Source organism: Elgaria multicarinata, chromosome 2 (assembly GCF_023053635.1).
Source record: "Elgaria multicarinata webbii isolate HBS135686 ecotype San Diego chromosome 2, rElgMul1.1.pri, whole genome shotgun sequence".
In the NCBI taxonomy this organism is placed as follows: Eukaryota; Metazoa; Chordata; class Lepidosauria; order Squamata; family Anguidae; genus Elgaria; species Elgaria multicarinata.
In genome coordinates, this window is record NC_086172.1 from 126,565,643 (window position 1) to 126,588,609 (window position 22,967).

The window sequence follows — 22,967 nt, forward strand, 5'->3', positions numbered from 1 at the left end:
TTTACCCCAGCGGCAGGTTCAGTAAAACTGCTGAATCAAAACCTTGAAGGCTTGCTAATTGGAGGAGAAGGGGGGAACTAAGGAGACTTAGTTGCAGATAGGTGCCAATTGCTCTCCAGAAGATGCTCGCAGTTGAACATGCACATTCCAGACAGCCCCAAATTACATTTACAAGTATATTTTCCTTAAACAATATATTTTGGTTTGAAAGCTGGAGAGGTACAATAACTTCAAACGAAAACGCTTCCTAAGATAGAACATTTAAATCCTGCATAGCAAATGAAGAGCTGTGCTGTATGTTGTGCTGGCATTATAGCCTGGAAATTCCCCCAGTTCAAGTTCAGTGGGGGAAATCACGTCTTTGAATTATGTTTTTCCAGCGAAAAAGTTCTACTTAAGAATAGTACAGATTCTATCTACTATAGAATGGTAAAATGATCCCTGGAGGTAGTACGTTTTAAGAGAAATAATCTGCTACAGAACTCTAGTGTTATAAGTTTGCTTCCCAATAGAGCTAGACATGAAACACAATTTTTGGGTTTTTTTTGGTGACATATCTTCATTATTTTCTTATTCTCTAGCCACCACAAGCCTGCTTGCAGCACTTTACAGTTTTATCTGTAGTATTGTGGCAGTAGCATTATTGTATGGATTGTGTTATGGTGCCCTAAAGGTGAGTAATACCGTTGGTGCTATATTTTTGCACAGTAAATTTTGGCTGGCTGCTTTTACTTCCTATCACTCTGTAAAACGAATAAATGTTGCTATCACTTTGATTTCATAGTAGTTATAGCTGGAAAAGGTGGATGGAGATAGGTCTTTCTTCCTTTCCCGTAATATTAGAACATGACGGTCTTCCAGTGAAATTAATTGGCTTTAGATTCAGGGCAGAGAAAAGAAAGTACAGCGCAATCAATTTTGAAGTATTCACTGCCACATGATATATTGATGGGCACTAGTTTAGATAACTTTCACAGAGTATTAGACAAGTTAATGTAGGATAGGTCATTAATTGCTAATAGTCATGATGGCTATACGGACCCTCCAGATTCATGGAAAGTGGGTCTCTTCACACGTCAGGACATAAAAAGGTCTTCACCCAGTTCCGAAATGAGCCAGGTGAATCTCTTTGGGAAACTCATTCCACAGATGCCATCATAGAAAAGGCCCTCTTCCTAGTAGCCACCCACCTCACTTCCTTTGGCAGAGTACTGGCATAATGAGAACTCATTGGCCAGTCCCCATTAACAATCTCGCTGTCCTGTTTTGGACCAGCTGAAGATACCTCCAGTAGTAAGCCTATGTACACCAGTTGTTGGGGAACATGGATGGGAGGGTGCTGTTGCACTCAAGTCCTGCTGGTAGGTTTCTGATGGGCATCTGGTTGGCCACTGTGTGATCAGAGTGCTGTACTAGATGGACCCTTGGTCTGATCCAGCAGGGCTCTTCTTATGTTCTTAAGTTTCCAGACAGTTTTCAAAGGCAGCCCCATGTATAACGCATTGCAGTAATCCAGATGAGTGATTATCAGAGCATGGATAACTGTAGCCAGGCTATCTCTGTCCAATGCCTCACCTGGATTTGATGAAAAAGAGAGATAGAGCTGGGTGTCATCCGCACCCAGAAGATGACTTGTCTCACCTACATTTCTGTCTTCTGAATTCTGCTGTAATTCTGATTTTGCTTATGGTTTGGAGCAGTGTAGTTCTTTCTCTCATTGACCAAAATCTGTGGTACTTAAATACTGAGCAAATTTGTTAGTTGCAAAATTTTCACTGTATTTTCCCCAAGTGGTTAAAAATGTGTCCAGGTCATTCTTGCTCTTCCATGTTGGATTGAATGACAATGAATTTCTTCGGCTTTGGTATGCTTTAGATAACATAATAATTTTTTTTCTAAATTCAGGGTTAGGCAACCTGATGTTTTGGAACTCAACTCCCATCAGCCTCAGCCAGCATTGGCCATAGTCAGGGTCTATGGGATTGTAGTCCAAAACATCTTTACTGCACCAGGTTGCCTACCCTTACCTGTACCTGATTTTGATATTGTTTTCATGAGTTGACAGCAGTAACATATGATGTCAGTTTGGAAAAGAGCCTTTTACTGGTGGCACCAATTTGGAACTCCTTCCCAGGGAAAGACTCTTACATTTCCTCACTCCTGGTTTTTAGACGGTGGGGTAAGGTGGTCCTTTTTCAGAGTGTATTTGGAGCTCTCTGTGTGCTTTGAGGAACTGCTTGTTTGGAGTGTGATGATTTTAATCATTCACAGTACTGTATTGCATGTTGTGGTATTTTTAATTTGTAGATTTAACTTAAATTTGTAAGCCACTTTATAGACTCATTAAACCAAAATGTAGGGAAAAGAGATACTTAAAATATTTTCAGAATAAATAAGCATAGTGATTATGTTAACAATGATGCACACTGATGCTCTTTAATTCACAAGTGCATAAAATAAATAGGATCACTGATTTTGTAATCTTAAACATTTTTTTTTCTTTTATTGGATGACTCAAATAATTTTGGTGATGTATATATCTGTCCACAGGATTCTTGGGATGGTCAACATATTCCAGTACTCTTTTCAGTATTCTGTGGTATGTTAGTGGCAATATCCTATCATCTCAGCAGACAAAGTAGTGATCCTTCTGTGCTTTTGTGAGTGGTAACTACCTGTTTGTATATTATATAGAAGTCTTGTTATGAGAATTGGAAAACACTAGTATATATACTGTATATATTTTTAAAAGCCTAAGGCTGCAGTCCTGTGAACACTTGTGAATAATCCCAATTGAACTCAACGTAATTTACTTCTGAGAAAGCATACATTGGATTGGAGTATATGACTCTTCAACGTTCTTTACAGGGTCATGGTGTAGAATGGGATGCTGAAGCAATTGTATGTATGAGGACTGCAACCATGTTTTCTGTTTATTTGACCATATGATGTGTCCAGGAACAGTCAAAATCCATTGTTTGTGTAAGGAAGAAGGAATCTGTTCTGAAAAGATCTGTAAAATGCCTAAAAACTTTAGATAGCCAGAATCTGTTAATTATCTAAATGCTTGAATGACATTGTAGTAAGGGTTCTATTGAATTAACTTTATTTTAGAATTTTTAACAATTTAACAGTAGCTGATAGTTGAATGCTCAAAAGTGAGCTAATAATATCCATTTACAGTGCAGTGTAGTGGAACTGCAAGTTCCATTAATTTCAGTGAGACCCATGATTGGATAGGGATGGCTGTTTACGAAATGGCATTGTACTGTGGTGGACATACAGTCTCAATATGTAGCATTTAATTGCATGATGTTCAAAATTATGTCACACACCTAATCAGGAACTTGATTAGCATTTTCTTGACCACACAGTTAGACATGATGGGTTATCTACATCCCTGTATAGAGATGTAAAATTTCCAGAATTTTTGAAGTCATGGGGGGGGGGGAACATTTTTTTCCAGGGGGTTTCGGGGGGAAATGGAAGTTTTCAGAAAAAAATAAATAATGCAATATTAGCACTTTTTACAGACTGAAAGTCACTTTAGTAACATAAAATGTAATTATGTCCAAGTTGGTTTGGCATAAAATTATTACATTTGGTATATTAAATGTACAGGGTGTTCAAACAATTATTGCAAACTGAATTTTCTTTTCTTTTCTTTTTTACCTTTTTGGTAAAACTTTGTCCATTACAAATTTGTTCTCTCCTCTTTCTCTTCTGCTATTTCCTTGGCTAAACAGCAGTATTACTCACTGTTGATCCAGTCAAATGCTACGCATCCTCAGCTGCGCTTTGCGTCCTTCAATTCTCTTCTGAAGCCTAATCCACCATCTCTCCCCGCCTCTCTGTCTGCTAATAACTTTGCCTCTTTTTTCAGTGCTAAAATCCAAACTATTCGTTCTGATCTTGCCAGCTCTGCTCCTCTTCCAGTTCCTGTTCCTCATCTGTCAGTTCCTCCTGCAAATTTCTCTGCATTCCCTTCAGTCTCAGCTGATGAACTGTCTACAATACTGCGCTCTTCGAAGCCTTCCACTTGTTCTCGTGATCCGATTCTTTCTCGGGTCTTGATTAATCTTATCCCTGCTATCCTCTCTTCCTTGCTTCTTATTATTAATTTTTCTTTGTCCTCTGGTTCATTTCCTTCTGCTTTTAAACATGCTACAGTCTCTCCTATTCTCAAAAAACCTACTCTTGATGTGCTTTCTCTGTCTAACTACCGACCTGTCTCTTTGTTGCCTTTTGTTTCAAAGATCCTGGAGCGTGTGGTCTGCTCTCATTGTCTTGATTTTCTTTCTAGTAACTCTGCTCTGGATCCTTTTCAATCTGGATTCCGTCCTTTGCATTCCACTGAAACAGCCCTTACTAAGATTTCCAATGATCTTCTTATTGCCAAGTCTAAAGGCCTTTATTCTGTTCTTATTCTCCTGGATCTTACTGCAGTCTTTGACACGGTTGATCACGATCTTCTTTTGGATTCCCTTCATGACCTCGGATTTTGTGGCTCCGTCTACAACTGGTTTGCCTCCTATCTAGCGGGTCGCTCTTTCAACGTGTTGGCTAATGGCAGCTCGTCTTCTTCGTTTCCCCTTTCAGTAGGGGTTCCGCAAGGCTCAGTGCTTGGCCCGTTGTTGTTTTCTTTATACATGTTGTCCTTGGGTAATCTTATTCAATCTCATGGCCTCCAATATCATCTGTATGCCGATGATACACAATTATATCTTTCATCTCCGGAACTTTCTCCTGATGTTCATGATCGTATCTCGGCATGTCTTTCAGATATCTCAGCTTGGTTGCTTCATCGTCGTTTCAAACTTAATATGGCAAAGACTGAATTGCTCGTTTTTCCTCCTAAACCTTCCCCTCATCTCTAATTCTCTCTTACTGTCAATGATGTTACACTTACTCCGGTCAAGGAAGCTCGTAGTCTTGGCTTTATATTTGATTCCTCGCTCTCCTTTATTCCTCATATTGAGGCAGTAGCTAAATCCTGTGGGTTTTTCCTGTATAATATTGCCAGGATTCGATCATTTTTGTCTGTCTCTTCTGCCAAGACTCTTGTTCATGCATTGGTTATTTCTCGGTTGGACTACTGCAACCTTCTTCTCACTGGCCTTCCTTCTTCTCACATCAGTTCGTTGGTTTCTGTTCATCACTCTGCTGCTAAGATCATCTTCTTGGCTCGCCGCTCTTACCATGTAACTCCACTTCTGAAATCTCTTCATTGGCTTCCAATTCACCTCAGAATCCAATATAAACTTCTCCTGTTAACCTACAAAGCTTTTCACGGTCTAGCTCCTTCCTATCTTTCTTCTCTCATCTCACACTATTGCCCCGCTCGTGCTCTTCGCTCCTCTGATGCCATGTTTCTTACCCGCCCAAGGGTCTCTACTTCCCTTGCTTGGCTTCGTCCATTTTCTTCCGCTGCCCCTTACGCCTGGAACACTCTTCCAGAACATTTGCGAACTACAAGTTCAATCGCAGCTTTTAAAGCTCAGCTAAAAACTTTTCTTTTTTCTAAAGCTTTTAAAACTTGATTTTGATCTGACTTTTATACTGTTAGTTTTACTCTACCCTGTGCCTGTTTGGTGCATTCTCTTCCCTTTCTTATTGTTTTATTATGACTTTATTAGAATGTAAGCCTATGCGGCAGGGTTTTGCTATTTTATTGTTTTACTCTGTACAGCACCATGTACACTGATGGTGCTATATAAATAATAATAATAATAATAATAATAATAATAATGGTAACAAATGGAGCTACAAGCTCCTGAACTGTTAGGAACACCTGAATTGTAAGGAACCTCTTTGGTTTTGCCAGTTTATGAGCACGCATAAATTAAAACAACAACAACAATGGAGGAAACCATCAACATTAGTAACAAAGAAAATTATGTATGTTTCCCCTACTCTTCCACAGTGTCAAGCAGACATAAAGCACCCATTCCCATAAAAAGAATTGAGAAAAAAGGGGACCAAGATCCAATGAATATGCATGAAATTTAATCAGACTCATTTTCTGAGCTATAGGTATCACTATCCGTTTCAGTCTCTGCTTCAGTGGCAGTGCCCCCCAGAGGCAGAAATGGATCTTGCTCTTGTATTTGAGAGCTGTAGTCTCAGTTTGCAACCTAGAACTTGCTTGTCCTCGGTGCACAGAAATTGTAATAATCTAATACTGTACATAGTTTTTAGAAATCATTTGGAGAAGAAAATATCTGAACACCTTGTCTTAAACATTTTATTTATCATGCTAAAATAAAACATCCCATAATCCATTTTACTTCATTTTTTTTCAATTTTTCCAATTTTTCAGGAAAAAAAATGAAAAAAAGGCTTTGGAAAAAACGGGAGGGGAACTTTTTTTTTTAATTTCCCCCCTGTTTTTTTCTAGGCCTTCACATCTCTATCCCTGTGTAGTTGTAACTGTGGTAAAATGTTCTCCACACTGGTTGCAAGTGCTATGTGGAGGGTTGTTCTGTGAATGCCATGGGCACCTGTGAGATGCAATATGGATACTTTTGTTATAAAAGAAGACAAGGGGCATATAAGCACTGACAGATGTTTTCTAAAATTGATTATCTGTTTTGGACTCCAATAAGTGCACAGTTTTTACACTTGTTTTTACAACTTGTTTATATTTTAGCTCTCTAGTGCAATCAAAGCTTTTTCCTACTTCAGAAGATAAAAATCCAGAGGATCCACTGTCTGAAGTTAAAGATCCATTACCAGAAAAACTTAAAAATTCAGTGGTAAGTTGGTTCATTTCTCAAATTTATCAAGGTGTTGACCCATTTGTCATTATGAGTGCTAAATCATAGGGAGCTAAGTGCTTCATGTATTTTTGAAGCTGAAATTTTCAGAGCAAGTACTATCTATCTAGTTAGATGCTAGTAGTTTTTCCAGATCACATTAAGGTTTTGCTGTATACTTTTAAAGTTTAAAATAATTTTAAAGTTTCCAAAATGTGAGCATGGGCATTATCTAACAGGATGCCACCGCTATCATCAATTACGTTGCAGTAATGTTGCAGCTCAACACCAATTGCATTAGCTGGTACACTGATTTACCCAAGAAATTGCTAGAGAACTCTATTGATGTTGCTCTAGAATAGTGTGGTGGAACCCGAAAGGGCAGTTTCCCGTGGTTCGCTGAGTGGTGGTCACAGACTCTCAAGACACAATTTCTCTCACTTTAGAAGGTTTATTACGAGCAGCGCACTGCAAGGTGACAGTCCCAGAAGACCTGAGGAACTGCCCAATAATTTCAGGAAAGGCTAACATATTTATAGGGTCAGTTCCCCCCAGATACAATGGCAGAACCTTCCCACCAATCATAATACAGTTCTGCAATACAATAACCAATGAGAAGCAAGGCATTTAGGCATGTACAGAGTGTAAGTACTTCTCTTGACTAGAATACAATACATAAATGGGTATTGCAATAGTTACAGGAATCACATCTCCATCTGTTTCCTTTTGTGGTTAGCTTGCCTTGAAAACATCTTACTCCACCCTCTAACTGCCAGTGTTGACACCATCTTGTGACATGGTTTCAACATCAGCTGAATTGTGAAAGCAATTGCAGCCTTAAAAATAAGTTTTGATTAAGCATAAAGCCATGAACTTTATGATTTATAGAGCTAATGATTTATAGAGCCATTTTCTTATACCTGTGGGCATGGGTAAAAGAACCACCCAGCTTGATTTCCTCGACAATAGTTTGGACTAGCACAATGGCCACGTTCAGACAACACGCTAAACCATGCTGCTTCACCACAAAAAAGGTTAAATTCCATTAACCATATTGTGGTTAAGCAGCATGATTTAGTGTGTTGTCTGAATGGGGCCAACGTAATTACATTAGTAGTTGTGTCCTGTTGGATACTGCCCTAACAGGTCATCATGTACCTAAACGTAAGAATTCTATGAGCAAGGAAATTTAAACGAAAATGAGAGGAAGTTGATTTTGAGAATTCTGTAAACATTTAATTGAAGCACTTATTCCAAGATTGTCTTACATTTGCTCCCAGGAGTTTTTTAATTTTTTTAAAGAAAATTAACAGAAAATATTTTTTAAAAAATTATGCGGTCACTTTGATAAGCTAGAGTGCTTTTGATATTTCTCTTTTCTTCCTAGAGTGAACGTTTGCAGTCTGATCTTGTTGTGTGCATAGTCGTTGGTGTACTTTACTTTGCAATTCATGTCAGCACAGTATTCACAGTATTGCAGGTAACTTATTTGTTTTTGTGTCTCATTTTCATTTGTATATGTCCCTTGCACAATATTGTTTTGACATCTGTATTATGTTGATTTCCCTTGAGTTTGGGATCGCTCGATTGCATAGGCTAATTGTTCCTGGTTTATTTTGGAGGAGGTTGACTTTCTTAAGCCCCTCATTTCTTTCTCATTTTAAGAGCAACAGTGTCAACTCGGGTTAACACCCATAAGTGCCTTCGGGGATTGTGTAGGGGCAAAGAAGGCTCATTGGCTAGCCAGAAGATGTGAAAGGTTGTTCATTTCTCCATGTTCCTATTTGTTGTGTCCCCAGGAGTTTCTTGTAGATTAGAAATATAGTTGGCATAAGTAACAGTCTCAGTCCAAACTGATGTATCTCAATCATGTGAACAAATGAGGAAAGTGAGGGTGCTAATCAGGTGCAATGCACTGGAACAGTGCTACTTGAACAGTCAAGAATCTTTTGTCTGGTACTCTGATGCCCCAAAGAAGGCAATGCTGGAAGAATGAGTACAGCAATCAGGTGTTGGTAAGCACATCAGTCTCCATCTGAAGAGCAAGCTTGCAGGGATAATATCCTTATAATGGACTGGTTTGCATGTAACAACAATCCAGAGTACAGGTTGAGCATGGGTTGTGGTTGAGTCATGAGTTGTTGTTGAATCGTGGATTGTCGTTACGTGTAAATCCTGCACTATGGTTTAACAATGCCTTATTAATCATGAACAACCCAGAGTTCCCAACCCAACAACAAACTATCGGTTCTCTGTGTTTTTCATGATTAACAATCCATCATTAATCTATAGTGTAGGGTATACATATAGCAATAACCCATGATTCAGTGACAACCCATACTTGACCCCATACTCTGGGTTATCGTTATGTGTGAACCAGGCCATTATCTATCTGGCATTGGAAGGACAAAAGCAGGAAACGTATTACCTCTTATTTTAATGAGATGCTGACACCCACCCACCCCAATACCAAAACCCCCAATTAGACCCAGGGACAACAAAGGGGATCAGATGTAGGGCTGTGACAGGTGTTTCTGATATGCCCTTGGATGCATTCTGAGGTGAAGAGGAACAGTTGGTGGAGAGTACACCCTTTCAGCCAGTACTACCATTCTGCACATATAATGCAGAAACACAATTTATGAAAGGAATTGCTGTTTTCTGATATTTGAGACTGAGCCTTTTTTCCTTAAACATTTCCCTTAGCCTGTCTTAAGCTATGTTCTGTATGCGTTGGTGGGCTCCATAGGCTTTATGACCCATTACGTGCTTCCTCAACTCCGGAAACAGCTCCCTTGGCACTGTTTTTCTCATCCACTGTTGAAGACCAAGGAGTACTATCAGTTTGAAGTCCGCAGTAAGTAGTACAAGTTTTTTTTTTAAAGTCTTGGCCTATGGCAATTTGCTATTCATTACATCTAACAAAAATATTGCTGTTATGATCATTAAATATATTGTGTTTAGTAGATGCTAGAACATTGTATCTACAGTTAAATCACATTTGCTCATTTCCTTCCATAGAAAACATTTTCCGTACAGTAAAACATCTTATTTTGTAGCAAAGTCGTTCAGATGCCTTATCTCAGTGACAGCTCTGTTGGAAGGATGGGAGGTAGAGACAGTTGAGCTTGATTTATTTGCTGATACTCTCTCCCGGCTCCTGAGCTATTTTTATTCCATATTGCACTCTGTGAACTCTTCTTAGATGCTGCACATGTGATGTGGTTTGAGAAACTCCATATATGGCTTCTTTTTGTGGAGAAGAACATCATCTATCCTTTGATAGTCCTCAATGAGCTCAGCAGCAGTGCAAAGGCCATTGCTAGTCCAAAGAGGCTGGATACCGAGTAAGTAGAAAAGAGCATGTCTGGCGCCTTTATTATTTTGATTTTATTTATTTTTTAAAAAAAAGGCGTGTTGAAAAGGTGGTCTCTGTTGCTGGGCCAGTCTCTCAGCACTCCAGCAACATTAGGGAACACCTCCTGATGTTAAGCATTGTGAGGTTTCTTCAGGTCCTCCTTACTCATTGGAATAAAAGAAGAGCTGTGCTGGATCAGACCAAAGGCCTACCTAGTCCAGCATTCTGTTCACACAGCAGACAACCAGATGCCTATGGGGAAACCCATAGCAAGGCATGAACACAATATGTCACCCTCCCGCCCATGTTCCTAAGCAGCTAGCATTCAGAGATATACTTCCTCTGATACTAGAGGGAATATACCCCTATCATGACTAGTAGTCACTGATAGCCTTACCTTCCTCTTAACTCCTTCTTGCCTCAACTCCCTACTTCCTCTCCCTCAAGCCTCTCCCCCTTCATCTCCCCTTACCTCAGGCTCATGTTTCTCAGTTCATTACACTGTTCCTTCAACCACTCTGGGCATGGCTAGACGAGAGGGGTGGAGGGCGACGATCTCACGATTTTATGATCGCAAGATCGTCGCCCTCGCACTGGGGCCACCATTTTAAAGGAGGAAGGAGCGCACAAGCACTCCACCGAAATTGTAAGTTCCTTTTTTTAAAAAAAACTCGCACCCACCCCACCCCACCCCCAATGGGCACAGAGCTCCTGAGGAACTCCGTTCCCGGGAGCCAGGAAAAAAAGCATGACGGTGGGCCACACATTCCGCGGTCTCAGGATCATCCCGAGACCGTGGAAAAAATCAAAATTAATAGGTAGGGCGATATCCCAGGGAAAGGGTGGAATTATTCCTCCCTGCTCCCGGGTTGCCCTGTGCGTCATGTGGACACACAAGGACATCCTGGGACGATCCCCGGGATATTGCCCTGTCTAGCCATGCCCCTTGTCTCTGGGGTTCCTGGCCGTTTGTTTCTCTGCCTTCTGGACCCTCTTCCCATTCTTCAGCATGTTCCATAAAGCTACTCTATGTGTTGTGTCAAAAAATAGTTCCTTCTGTCTGTCCTGAACCTCCAACCATTCAGTTTCACAGGATGATCTTAGGTCCCAGTATTATGAAAGAGGAAGAAAAGCTTTCACCATACCACATTTCATAAACGCCTATAATTTCTCCCTTTTCTTGCCATTTTTCTAAATTAAAAAGTTCCAAGTGCTGTAAACTTCCCTTATAGGCGAGGTGCTCCAACCTATTGATCATTTTGATTGCTTATTTCTGCACCTTTTGCAGCTCTACAATATCCTCCCTGAATGCAGTACACAGTATTCCAAGTGTAGTCACACCATTGATTTGTTTAAAGGCATTACAATAGTGGCGGATTTATTTTCAGTCCCTTTTTTAATAATCTCTAGCATGGAATTAGCTTTTTGCACAGCTGCTGCACACTGGGCTGATGATTTCATTGCGCTATCCACCATGATCCAAAGGTCCTTTTTCTGGTCAGTAGGCACCAGCTGGGCCCCATCAGTGTATATGTGAAATTAGAGGGGGGTATTGCCCCCAAGTGCATCACTTTACATTTACATTGAAACATAGTTGCTATTTTGAAGCCTTTGGAAAGATCCATTTGGAGCTCTTTGCTGTCCCTTTTTAATTTTTATCATCCTGAATAATTGGCTGTCATCAGCGAGCCTGGCCACCTCACCACTCACTCCTAACTGTAGACCATCTATAAACAAGCTAAAATAGCACCAGTCCCAACACCGATTCTTGGGGGACCCTACTTTTTATATCCCTTTATTATGAGACTGTCCATTTATTCCTGTTCTTTAACCTCTTAAAGGTAAGATAAGAAGAACTCACCTCTTATCCCATGACTCTTAGTTAACTTAGTTTACTCAGAGTCCCTTTGATGAGGGACTCTGTCAAAAGCCCTGTCACTTAATGAGCTTCATAGCTGAGTGAGAACTTGAACCTGGGTCTCTCCTTGGTCTTAGTCCAGCACTCTAATCACACACCGCCACACTAGTCAACATGGATTTTGCAGGTTGATTTTACTCAAAGAACACTCACATAGGGTTTGGTGGGGGCAAAGGGGGGTGTTGATAGCCTCTCCAAGATGCCAGTTGGGCGCCATTGGAGGGGTTGCACCTGCCTGGAGGAAAGGTCACAGGCAACAGCATAGGTGTGATCACATAGGGCGATCGTGGCCTTGCTTGCCAAGAGCAGCAGAGCTTTCTGATAACCCATAGTCTGTTGTAGGGGTTGCTTTACCCACGATGGATTGGCAAATTGTTCAAATCCAGACATGCCAACCCATCATGGGTAAGGGGCATTAGAGAGCCACTAGGCAAGAGTGGCAAAAAACGTTGCTGCTTTTCCCAAGCGTTGCTGCGATTGCTTTTTGTGATCTCTGCCAAGCCACTTCCAGTGCCCCTTTTCCTTGCCAAATGGCACTTCAAAGGAGCTGCTGCTGGCTCCCGCCAAGCCCCCATTCCCGCTGCCATCACAATCACAGTCAGAGCCCTTTTTTATTCTTTTTGTGTATGCAAGAACAGGACCAGGATCCCCCCCCCCGCATTCTCCCAGCCCTGTTTTATGTGGGCAAATGCCCCCCCCCAATCAGTTACACTTGCACACTTATGCAACTCTGGGTATCCAACATATAGGGGTTTTCCTTGGCTGCTTCCTTGTATGTTGCAGTTAAAAATAATGTTTAAGGAGGAATTATATTTCCTTGCAGATTATTATTATTATTATTATTATTATTATTATTATTATTATTATTTATTTATTTATTTATATAGCACCATCAATGTACATGGTGCTGTACAGAGTAAAACAGTAAATAGCAAGACCCTGCCACATAGGCTTACAATCTAATAAAATCATAGTGAAACAATAAGGAGGGGAAGAGAATGCAAACAGGTACAGGGTAGGGTAAGCAGGCACACAGAGCCACCATTTTGAAATGCAAATTTGAGTGTGTTCCTGTGCTTTGAGTTTGACAGATTTGAGATTTGTTAATCAGCTGTTATTTCTGAGTGGAAAATATTTTCAAATGCTTCTGTTACAATTTGGCGTAACGTGAAGTGTATTTTACTTAGAATAATAAGGCTATCAATGGCTGCTGGTTACGATCGCTAAATGCTAGCCCCAGGAACAGATGTAGCATGGTAGCACATATGAAAGCAAAGTGAAAAATATAGTAATCACTTTAACTGTTTAAGAGATAGTGGGCAGTAGAAGATTAGCTTGTTCAACCAGCAGATGTTTACAACACCTGACATATCTTTTTCTCATTGTAGATTTGGTGCTTTAATGATTACTATAGCTGGTATGAAGCTGCTGCGCTCCTCTTTCAGCAACCCAACGTACCAGTACGTTACTGTCATTTTCACAGTGCTTTTCTTTACCTTTGACTACAAACGTTTCTCGGAGACTCTGCTGCTAGACTTGTTCTTCATGTCCATACTCTTCAGCAAGGTAATGTCAGATAGAACGCATTGCCAAAACTTTGGTCTTCCATCCCATAAAAATGGGATGGCAACCTCTCTAGTCTTCATGGATGCAAAGTAAATAGTGCATCTGTCATGGTCATATTTCACTCAGTCTCAAAAGGCAGCCTTTATGGACTTGAATAAGTTGAGTTCATGCCAGTGCCAAAATATTTGGCATTCTCTCCCTTCCCTCTCTCCATTGACTGTTGAAGAAAAACATGACGCTTGTTGTATTCTGGCATTTTATCCTCTCAGCAGCAAACTGGTATAGAGATTCTCCACTTTTTTTGGTTAAATACTTAATATGCAGATTTGGCACAACATGGCATTTCTACTTTTCTTATGTTCCATACCCCTCAAAGCTGAATCAGTTGTTCTACCACAGTATAAAGAATGCATACTTTTACAACTTTTTAAATATATATATATATATATATCCAAAATTATGCTTTACATTTTTGGATTTTAGGGGCTAGTTTGCAGCATAGTTTGTTCAAGGGATGTGGTGGTGCATCTGACACTAGTACTCTTACATCAAAGTCATACTTGTGTCTGAAGTGTACCAGATCAGTGCTCTCTTTGATTCTATGTTACCAACTATGATCACAAATGTATATGTTCTTCTGTTTTCCTTCTAGCTATGGGAGCTCTTTTACAAGTTGAGATTTGTGTACACTTATATTGCTCCGTGGCAAATCACGTGGGGATCCGCTTTCCATGCTTTTGCCCAACCCTTTGCTGTGCCACGTATCCTTTTTAAAGCTCAAACATATTAAGCCTAACTTTATTTGATTACAGGGGAAAGAAATTCCCAAGTCTAAATCCCAATAGTAGATGAAATATCTCTATCTATCTATCTATCTATCTATCTATCTATCTATCTATCTAGTAAGTGAATACAAAAATGAAGATTATCTTACCTTATGTTCTAAGGCAAACTGATGGGGCACTAATCTCTAATGTAGAAAGGATGGTTGTGCTGGGCATACGTTTGGGAAAGGATGTTACATGGTGGGGGGTGGGGGAGAGAAACGAAACACTGAGAAACAAAGCCCTTGCATAACTCTAAAATAGACCATAGCTTATGCGAGAGTCGTTTAACCCCTTGCATAATCCACACTCACCAGGTTCTCATAACACAACAAACCCCGAATGGGGGTTAGATATGGGCACCTGTAGACATGACAGCTCATTGTGGGTTAAATAACCCACAAACTGTAGCGTGTCATCCGAATTTGGACACTGAGTTGCTCAGTTCCTACTGCAAACCACTATGCTATGAACTTCAGTGCCAGGTAGCAGAAATGTGCCTGATATAAATTGCTATGCTTGTTCTGGATGGGCTTGCATTCTTCCTGAGAAAAGTTCATAGCTTGCGGGTTCTCCTGGAACCATCTTTGTCACTTGAGGCTCAGGTGACCTCAATGGCGTGGAGTGCTTTCCACCAACTTGAGGTGGTGGCTCAGATACACCCCTTTCTGGGCATTGATAACTTAGCTTCAGTTGTCTATGCTCAGGTAACCTCCAAGTTAGATTACTGCAATGTGCTCTCTGGGGGTTGCCTTTGAAAATGGATCAGAAGCTGCAGCTCGTTCAAAATGCAGCAGCCAGATTGATAAAAAGGACAAGAAGTTTCAAACATTTAACACCGTTCTGGCCCATTTGCACTGGCTGCCTGTATGATACTGCCTGTATGATACTTTATCAGTATCTGATAAAGTTTTCCTGCTGATCTGATGAGCTAGTTTTAAGGTGCTGGCTTTTTTATCTATAAAGCCCTACACATTTCAGGACTGTGATACCTGATGGAGCACCTCTCCCAGCATGAATCGTATGCATTTACTACACTCATCATCTGAGGCCCTTCTCCAGATGCCGCCTCCAAGTGAGGCTCGGAAGATGGCGACAGGGGAGAGGGTCTTCTCGGTAGTGGCCCCCCAGTTATGGAACAATCTCCCCAACAATGCCTGCCTGGCACCAACATTATTATCTTTGTAGCACCGCATAAAGACCTTCCTCTACTCTCAGGCATTTGACAGTATCTGATAAAGTTTTAAACCAGTTCTAGACTTTCTATTCTGGTTGATTGTTTAAAAGCATGTGTGCTATCTTTTCATATGTTTGTATGTAAGCATTTTTATGCTATGTATAATATTGTATTTTAAGGTTTTTAATCTTTGAAAACTGCCCCAAGAGCTTCGGCAATTGGGTGGAATAGAAATATAAGGAATGAAATGAAGTTATTCCAGTCTCACATGCAATGGTTGCCAAGTATACATTATGGTAGATCTTTCTAGATGATAGGATAGGTTTTTTGTTTTGCTTTTTGAGCTCCTGTGGTGCCTTGGCACAAAGAAACCAGGTAACAGTTCAAATATCCTTAACTCAGTTGCCCTACAGATTCGGCAATGCTGTTTGTCCAGGCAGCTGTGTCTGCTTTTTTCTCTACTCCGCTAAACCCTTTTTTGGGAAGTGCAATATTCATCACTTCTTATGTCAGACCTGTCAAGTTCTGGGAGAGAGATTACAAGTAGGTGATGCTGAAGTCATTAAAAGCCTCCGTCTGTAGTAATGAAGGTTTTTTTGTTTTCTAATTACAAAATGTAATATTTCTGGATGCATTTCCTATAGTGGTTGATGTAAAGTTTTTAAGGCAGCCTTTTTGCATTTGCATTCCCTTGAGGCTCTTTTTGTTGATTTTTACTAAAAAAGAACGTGTTACTTTAAAAGGCATTTGAAATGGCAGAGCCCCAAATATTCGTATTTGACAAATAACTTTTTTGTAATGGATTGGAAGGATTTCAGAGTTCCATGTTACCCAGAAGAACTATGTTGCTGCACAATTAACATTACTTTCTTCAGGCTGACCAATAGCCTCACTTCAACCTGCTTCCAGCTAACAACAGTGGAAATCCTTCAGGGTAGTGAACTGAACAAAGGCAGAAATAACCTGGCTTAGTCGAAGACGCTTGAATAAGCTTCTTCTGCAATCATGTATTGAAAAGTAATTTCACTTGAAAAACAGTCAAACTATTTTAGAGTTACACTTTATCTGAAGTTCAAATTACTACTTGGGCCCTTTCTACACCTAAGGATTATCCCAGGAAAGTGGAGGTATCGTCCCTGCCTGCTCCCAGGATCCCCTGTGTGGCATTTGCATGCACAGGGATGATCCTGGGACAATCCCTGGAAAAAAGGCAGGTGTAGAAACTGCCTTAAATTGCAGGACAATTAGTGCTTTTTCTTGCTGATCTGATGAGTTAGGAATCATAGCACTTGAACATAAAAACACAGGAAAAGCCATGCTGAGTCAGACCTTCTAGTCCAGCACTCTTTTCACACAGAGGCCAACCAGCTGTTGACTAGGAACCCACGAGCAGGACACAAGTACAACAGCAGCTTCCCGCCCATGTGCCCCAGCAACTGGTGTAAATAGGCGTACTGTCTCTGATACTGGATATTTCTGATACCTCTGGTATTTGATGGAGTATCATCCACTCTGATAATCCTTTGAGCAATATTTCAACTTCATTGTTACTATTGCTTCCCTAAAAATGTTTTTGATAGCAATTATAACTTTGGTTTTCCAATTTCTGTGATGGTTTCATAAGTGTCATTCAGAACTTTGTGAGGTAAGGAGACTTTTCTGAGGTGAAGTGAGAATTTCTAACCACATCGAAAGGTTTCACTGATGGATGTCTTTTGAATCGAAAGACTGAGAAGCATAGGAACCTGGCTGAAAGTCCAAAGAGCTACTTAGGCTCATTGCAGCCCACAGCATCCGTGTCTGTCTCCAGTCGGAAGAGCTGTAGTGGCTGCGTTTGTCCGCTTCTTGACAGAGATGGCGTGCCGAGCCTGACAGCAGCCACAGTGCACAAACTGAGTGCAGAAGAATTCGCTGGCGTGCTCTAGCTTCAGTCCCTGTCAGTGTGCCTTGCGGTAGAGTCAGGCAGGCAGAAAAATGAAGGACTGAAAATAGAAGCCTTCTTCGTACTTTATTGCATTTCCCCCAACAAGGTGCTCTGGCTACTTTGTAAGCAATTTCTATTTTAGCCTACAGAGTGTCGGGGATTTAAAATAGTCACCAGTTGGGAAAGTGCAACAGAGTGCTCTAGTTTCTGCGTGGAATTTTTTCCTCATTGGCCTTAGGGGAAGGCACGCATGGGGTAGGGAGCCCAAGCATGGCAGGTAGAATGGGAGGGAAGCAAGCAGCTGGCGCAGAGAGCGGGTAATAACTCTGCAACGCTCCATTTCGAGGCTATTCAAGAAAACAAATAACTCTCATGTCTTGTCATTTTCTTCAGCACAAAACGAGTGGACCACTCAAACACGAGACTGGCTTCCCAGCTTGACAGAAATCCAGGTAATCGTTGTCAAAAGCAGTTCCCTTGATCCTCTAGCTATTTTGCGTCATGGCACATCATTAAGTTCATATTCCTTTCAGGGAAACCAGGGATTTCAATGGCACATTAATCTCATGGATTTAAACGGGGTTTTTTTTTCTGAATTAACCAATCTGTCTTGTATTAGCGCACTTGATTTATTTGTATTTACAATATTTGGGTTCAGGTGTGTCCCTGTTCCTATAATAGAGGCTGCAAAAAAAGTAATTGTATGCGTATTTTGCATGTTTTTGTGGTTTTTTATTTTTGTATATTGTTTTTAAATGTTTTAAATGTTTTATCTTATGTGAACCACCCATGGAGCGACATACAAATGCAATAATTAAAAGAAAGAAAGAAAGAAAAGAAAAGAAAATTTTGAAAAATGACCTTTCCTTCTATCAATGAGTGTTACCTGTATTTTTTCCCCCATGCAGGTTCAGATGACAATAACTTGAATTCAATCTTCTACGAACACTTAACCCGGTCCCTTCAGCACAGCCTGTGTGGAGACTTGCTCCTGGGGCGATGGGGGAACTACAGCACCGGGGACTGCTTTATCCTTGCTTCTGACTACCTCAATGCACTAGTACACCTTATAGAGATTGGCAATGGATTGGTCACCTTCCAACTGAGAGGGCTTGAATTTAGAGGTAATAACTACCTGGATACACGTTTACTCACTCTCCCTGAACCGCTTTCCTGCTTCAGAAATCTTTCATTGCAAACCAGTTACTGCAGCTTGGCCTTTTGGTTTGAAGCATATTTTAAATGTCAGAAGGTTCTGTCTCATTTGGGTTAAATCAGAAGGTGTGAATATGCTTCCCCTTCCAATTTCAGCGTAAAATATTTATCAGATAATTTAAATCTTACTTTCTTTAAAATACTCGAACCACAAGCCTATTACATTTTATAGTAATTGGGTCTCATTTTGGTAATTTCTATCATCTTCCTACTGGGCTGTCGCTTCTTAGTTAAGAATCTGAGCTGTGAGCCAGAAATCTGTGATTCAAGTCAGCTGTGAAGTAACTGGGTGACCAAAGTAACTCTCTTCCCCCTCCATTACTCTGTCTATATAACAGTCACTACCCTACCTTGTAGAGCTGTTGTAGTTACTGCTAGTATTCGTAAGAGTTACCCTCTTTCACTTCAGGAACATATTGTCAGCAACGAGAAGTAGAAGCTATCACTGAGGGTGTAGAGGAAGATGAAGGGTTTTGTTGCTGTGAACCTGGTCACATCCCTCACATGCTGTCTTTCAATGCTGCTTTTGGCCAGCGCTGGTTGGCCTGGGAAGTTCTGGTCACAAAGTACGTGTTGGAGGGCTACAGCATCACGGACAACAGTGCTGCTTCCATGCTACAAGTCTTTGATCTGAGGAAGATACTCACCACTTACTATGTGAAGGTACAGTCCAGACCTAACACATTTGTTCTTGGGAGTGAAAGGTGTGATCGTTATGAAGATTTTTGCAATATTATGCAAAAAGTGGGAGATCTATAAGCCAAATAAGCAAAACCGTCTGCTTCTTCACAAATGTGTAATAATATGGCTTATTCAAGTAGTTCATATTAATGATACTGAGCATTCTGGTTAATTTCAGAAGGAGAATTAGAGTTAGAAATAGATTCATGATCACTGAGTGGAGTCACTTTGAAATTTAACATCAAGTACAAACCTTTCCCCGCCTCATAAAAGCATTTTACATATCGGCTCTGTTAAATGTCTTCAAAGTGTCATTTGTGTATAGTTTCTGAACAACTGAATAGCTCAGGGCAATTTCATTCTTCTTCCTCTTCTTCATCCTCTTTCCCTCCTTACTCTATTCAGGAAATGATGGATGAACCAATTAAATAGGTTCAACAATTTCACAGTATCTGCTTGTTCCTTCTCCCCTTCTTTTGCAAGGATACATACAAATCATTATAAAGAGTTGTGGTCAGATATACATGTGTTAATGCCTTTAACCTTTCGTCTTTGCAGGGCATCATCTATTATGTAACATCCTCTCCCAAGCTAGAAGAATGGTTATCAAATGAAACGATGCAGGAAGGGCTACAGCAATGTGCAGACCAACATTATGTGGATGTGGACCCTACATTCAATCCTAATATTGATGAGGATTATGACCACCGCCTAGCAGGGGTCTCCAGAGAGAGTTTTTGCATCATTTATCTCAACTGGATAGAATACTGCTGCTCTCGGAGAGAAAAAGTAAGCACTTTTAAATTATTCAGGACTCCTAGGAAGATCTGATGTCTTACTGATCCAATCGTATTTAAATCCTGACAAATGGTGCATATTAGAACAGTAAAAGCACACGAGGAAGTGATGTCACATTAAAGCAATGTAATTATTTATTTACTTAAAGTATATTTAAACTATTCCAATGGATACCAGGTCGGTATACAAAAGAGATGGAAAAACGAAAACATGCCTCAAATACAATACAATAAAACAGTAAAAGAGCATTGTAATAAAAGCAAACCAGAAGCATAAAACAGCAGAACAGACCAAGCACAAAACCCCTTTCAAACTTTTAACCTGGAATGCTAGTAACATCGGTTCCACTCGAGATTCTGTGGGGTGGGCAATTCCATACATAGGGTACCACCACTGAGAAGGCCTTCTCCCTTGTTCCTACATAATAAACTTCCCCCTGGGAAAGAGCCCAAAGAAGAGTCTTAATGTAGGTAAAGAACATAAGAAGAGCCCTGTTCGGTCACCACCAAGAGCAAACTAGTTGAGCATCCTGTTCCCCACAGTGGATAGATGCCTTTGGGAAGCCTGCAAGCAGGGAGTGAAGGCAACAGATGTGTGTCTCTCCCCCACCATTGCCTGTCTCCCATCAGCTGGTGTTCAGAGGTACGTTGCCAGGTAAAGATGGACATTCCATTTAGCTGTTATGGCTAATAACGACTGATAAATTCATGGAGGACAGGTCTAAGCCAATGACAATTGCACATCTTCTGGAAACAAGCTTTACAAGTGGATTATGCGCTGTATGAAGAAGCTCTTCCTTTTGTGCATCAGATCTGTTACCGGTCAATTTCGTTAAGGTGACCTGAGTTAGGAGAGAAACAGAAAAACATGTCTCCCCTTTCTCCACACCTTGCATAGTTTTATAAACTTCTATTCTGTCACCATTTAGCCATCTTGGTTTTCTAAACAGAAAATCTGCAACCACTTCAGCGGTTTCTCATACGAAGAAGGGTCCACTATCTTGAACTTTTTGGTTGTACTTTTTCTGTTCTACAACATTATTTTTGAGATCGCATCTACAACTATACACAGTTCCAAATGCAGCCACTACATTTTTGATCCTAGTCCATCTCTCCTAAAAATCCCTGCCATGGAATTCATCTTTTTCATCCCCACGGCACACTGGTGTTTACACATTCAGTGTATTTTTAGGAAAGGTTACATAGCTGTATTGCTTTTGGCTCCAAATGGCTTGCAATGTGTTTCCAAGATTTTGATACCGAGATTTGTTCCATCAGCAAATAAGGCCTTAGGCAGAGTGCATCAGCTGCAACCCAAATGCAGTCTCCTTTGCAGCACAGGATGGCAGTGATATTGCCAGGGTGCTATTCCAGCATGTCAGGCAGAAGACTCGAGTCCAGATGATTGGTCATAGGGTGCCAGGTAGAGTAAGGAAGGGGCTTTCCAAACAGAAAGAGAAGTAACGAACTTTATTACTAAGGCTATACTAGTACTAGTCCAAATCCAGTACTGGTAGTACAATATCCCATCTCCTTATGATGCATGAAAGGTAGCCTTCCAGCATCCTTTGTTAAAGTATAATCTCTGCTCCTACATAGAAACATAGAGCAGTATAAGCTGCCTTATACTGAGTCAGACCAGTAGTGCATCTAGACCAGTATTGTTGATATTGGGTGCGTTTGGATGACACTTTAGTCCACTGAGTGGAAACAGTCCACTCCACGGATGGCTATTTGAGGAGTGCCCTTTGGCAACATGGAACTGATGCTCTGTGGAGTGGACTATTTCCACTCCGTTGAGTTTTTGTCTCTCCCCCCACCCTTGACCCTCCCCACTGAATGGCAGCGCTGGTTACTTCTTACCTTACCAGGGCACTGCCATTCCGTGGGGAGGGGTGGAGGGGAGAGGAGAGACGCATTGTGTGGAGACATTGCAGCCTTTTGCCGAGCGATGGCCACAGTGGTAGATGAATCCCAGCTCCTGTCAAGAGGAGAGATAATAATTATTATTATTAATAATACATTTTATTTATTTATTACCCGCCTCTCCCTCGATCCAGACACAATACAATACATAAAATTAGTTAAAAGAGCATATAAAACAAATACAATATTGAAATAACAATGACAGAAGGCTCCGCTAGGGCTTCTGCACTGTGTCTCCCCTCTCATTGGAGGCGACGTGCCCGCTGGTTGTCACTGCACCCGGTGCGGAGGGACAGGCAGTGAGGACTTTGTTTGGCTTCGACATGTCCTTCCGCATCGGAGCCATGGCAACAGGGAAGTGGGCGACTATAGCAATGCCACCCCCTTCCCTGTTGCCATGGCCCCAATGGGGAAGGACGTGTCAGCACGGAGAGAATTTCTCTGCTAAGAGGGCATCAGTTCTCTCAGCGCCTCCTTTTCGCTCTCCATTTACTTTCAGTCCAGAGGGCAGGGAGAGCTGATGTCCATGGTGACACGCAAGGAGACTGCTCCGGAGCTTCCTTCTTCAGCGGGTGCATGCCAGGTGATGCTTGCCGCAGGCACCGCAGAAGGAGGAAGCTCCGGAGCAGTCTCTTTGCATGTCACCGTGAACGTCAGCTCTCTGGATCGAAGGATGGAAACTAGATGGGGATGGAAAAGGCATCACCAAGAGAATTGAGGCCTTCTCAGCGGAGAAGTTCTCTCTGTGCCAACGTGTCTTTGACTCCGTCTCCATAGCAAAAGGGATAGGAGCGGCTATGATAATGCCGCCCACTGCCTCGTTGCT

At 41.1% G+C, this 22,967-nt stretch overlaps 1 protein-coding gene across 2 annotated transcripts in view; it reads left to right on the forward strand.

Annotated features, from left to right (window-relative positions):
• PCNX1 (pecanex 1) overlaps positions 1 to 22,967 on the forward strand; it is a 104,746-nt gene that overhangs the window by 66,643 nt on the left and 15,136 nt on the right. For both annotated transcript variants that reach the window (XM_063117606.1, XM_063117607.1), the window contains 13 exons: positions 582 to 673; positions 2,551 to 2,660; positions 6,650 to 6,755; positions 8,143 to 8,235; positions 9,462 to 9,612; positions 9,961 to 10,102; positions 13,420 to 13,597; positions 14,250 to 14,358; positions 16,012 to 16,141; positions 17,916 to 17,974; positions 18,431 to 18,646; positions 19,147 to 19,400; positions 19,977 to 20,207. In XM_063117606.1, coding sequence (XP_062973676.1) covers positions 582 to 673; positions 2,551 to 2,660; positions 6,650 to 6,755; positions 8,143 to 8,235; positions 9,462 to 9,612; positions 9,961 to 10,102; positions 13,420 to 13,597; positions 14,250 to 14,358; positions 16,012 to 16,141; positions 17,916 to 17,974; positions 18,431 to 18,646; positions 19,147 to 19,400; positions 19,977 to 20,207 — 1,871 coding nt within the window. The remainder of the gene's footprint in view (positions 1 to 581; positions 674 to 2,550; positions 2,661 to 6,649; positions 6,756 to 8,142; positions 8,236 to 9,461; positions 9,613 to 9,960; positions 10,103 to 13,419; positions 13,598 to 14,249; positions 14,359 to 16,011; positions 16,142 to 17,915; positions 17,975 to 18,430; positions 18,647 to 19,146; positions 19,401 to 19,976; positions 20,208 to 22,967) is intronic.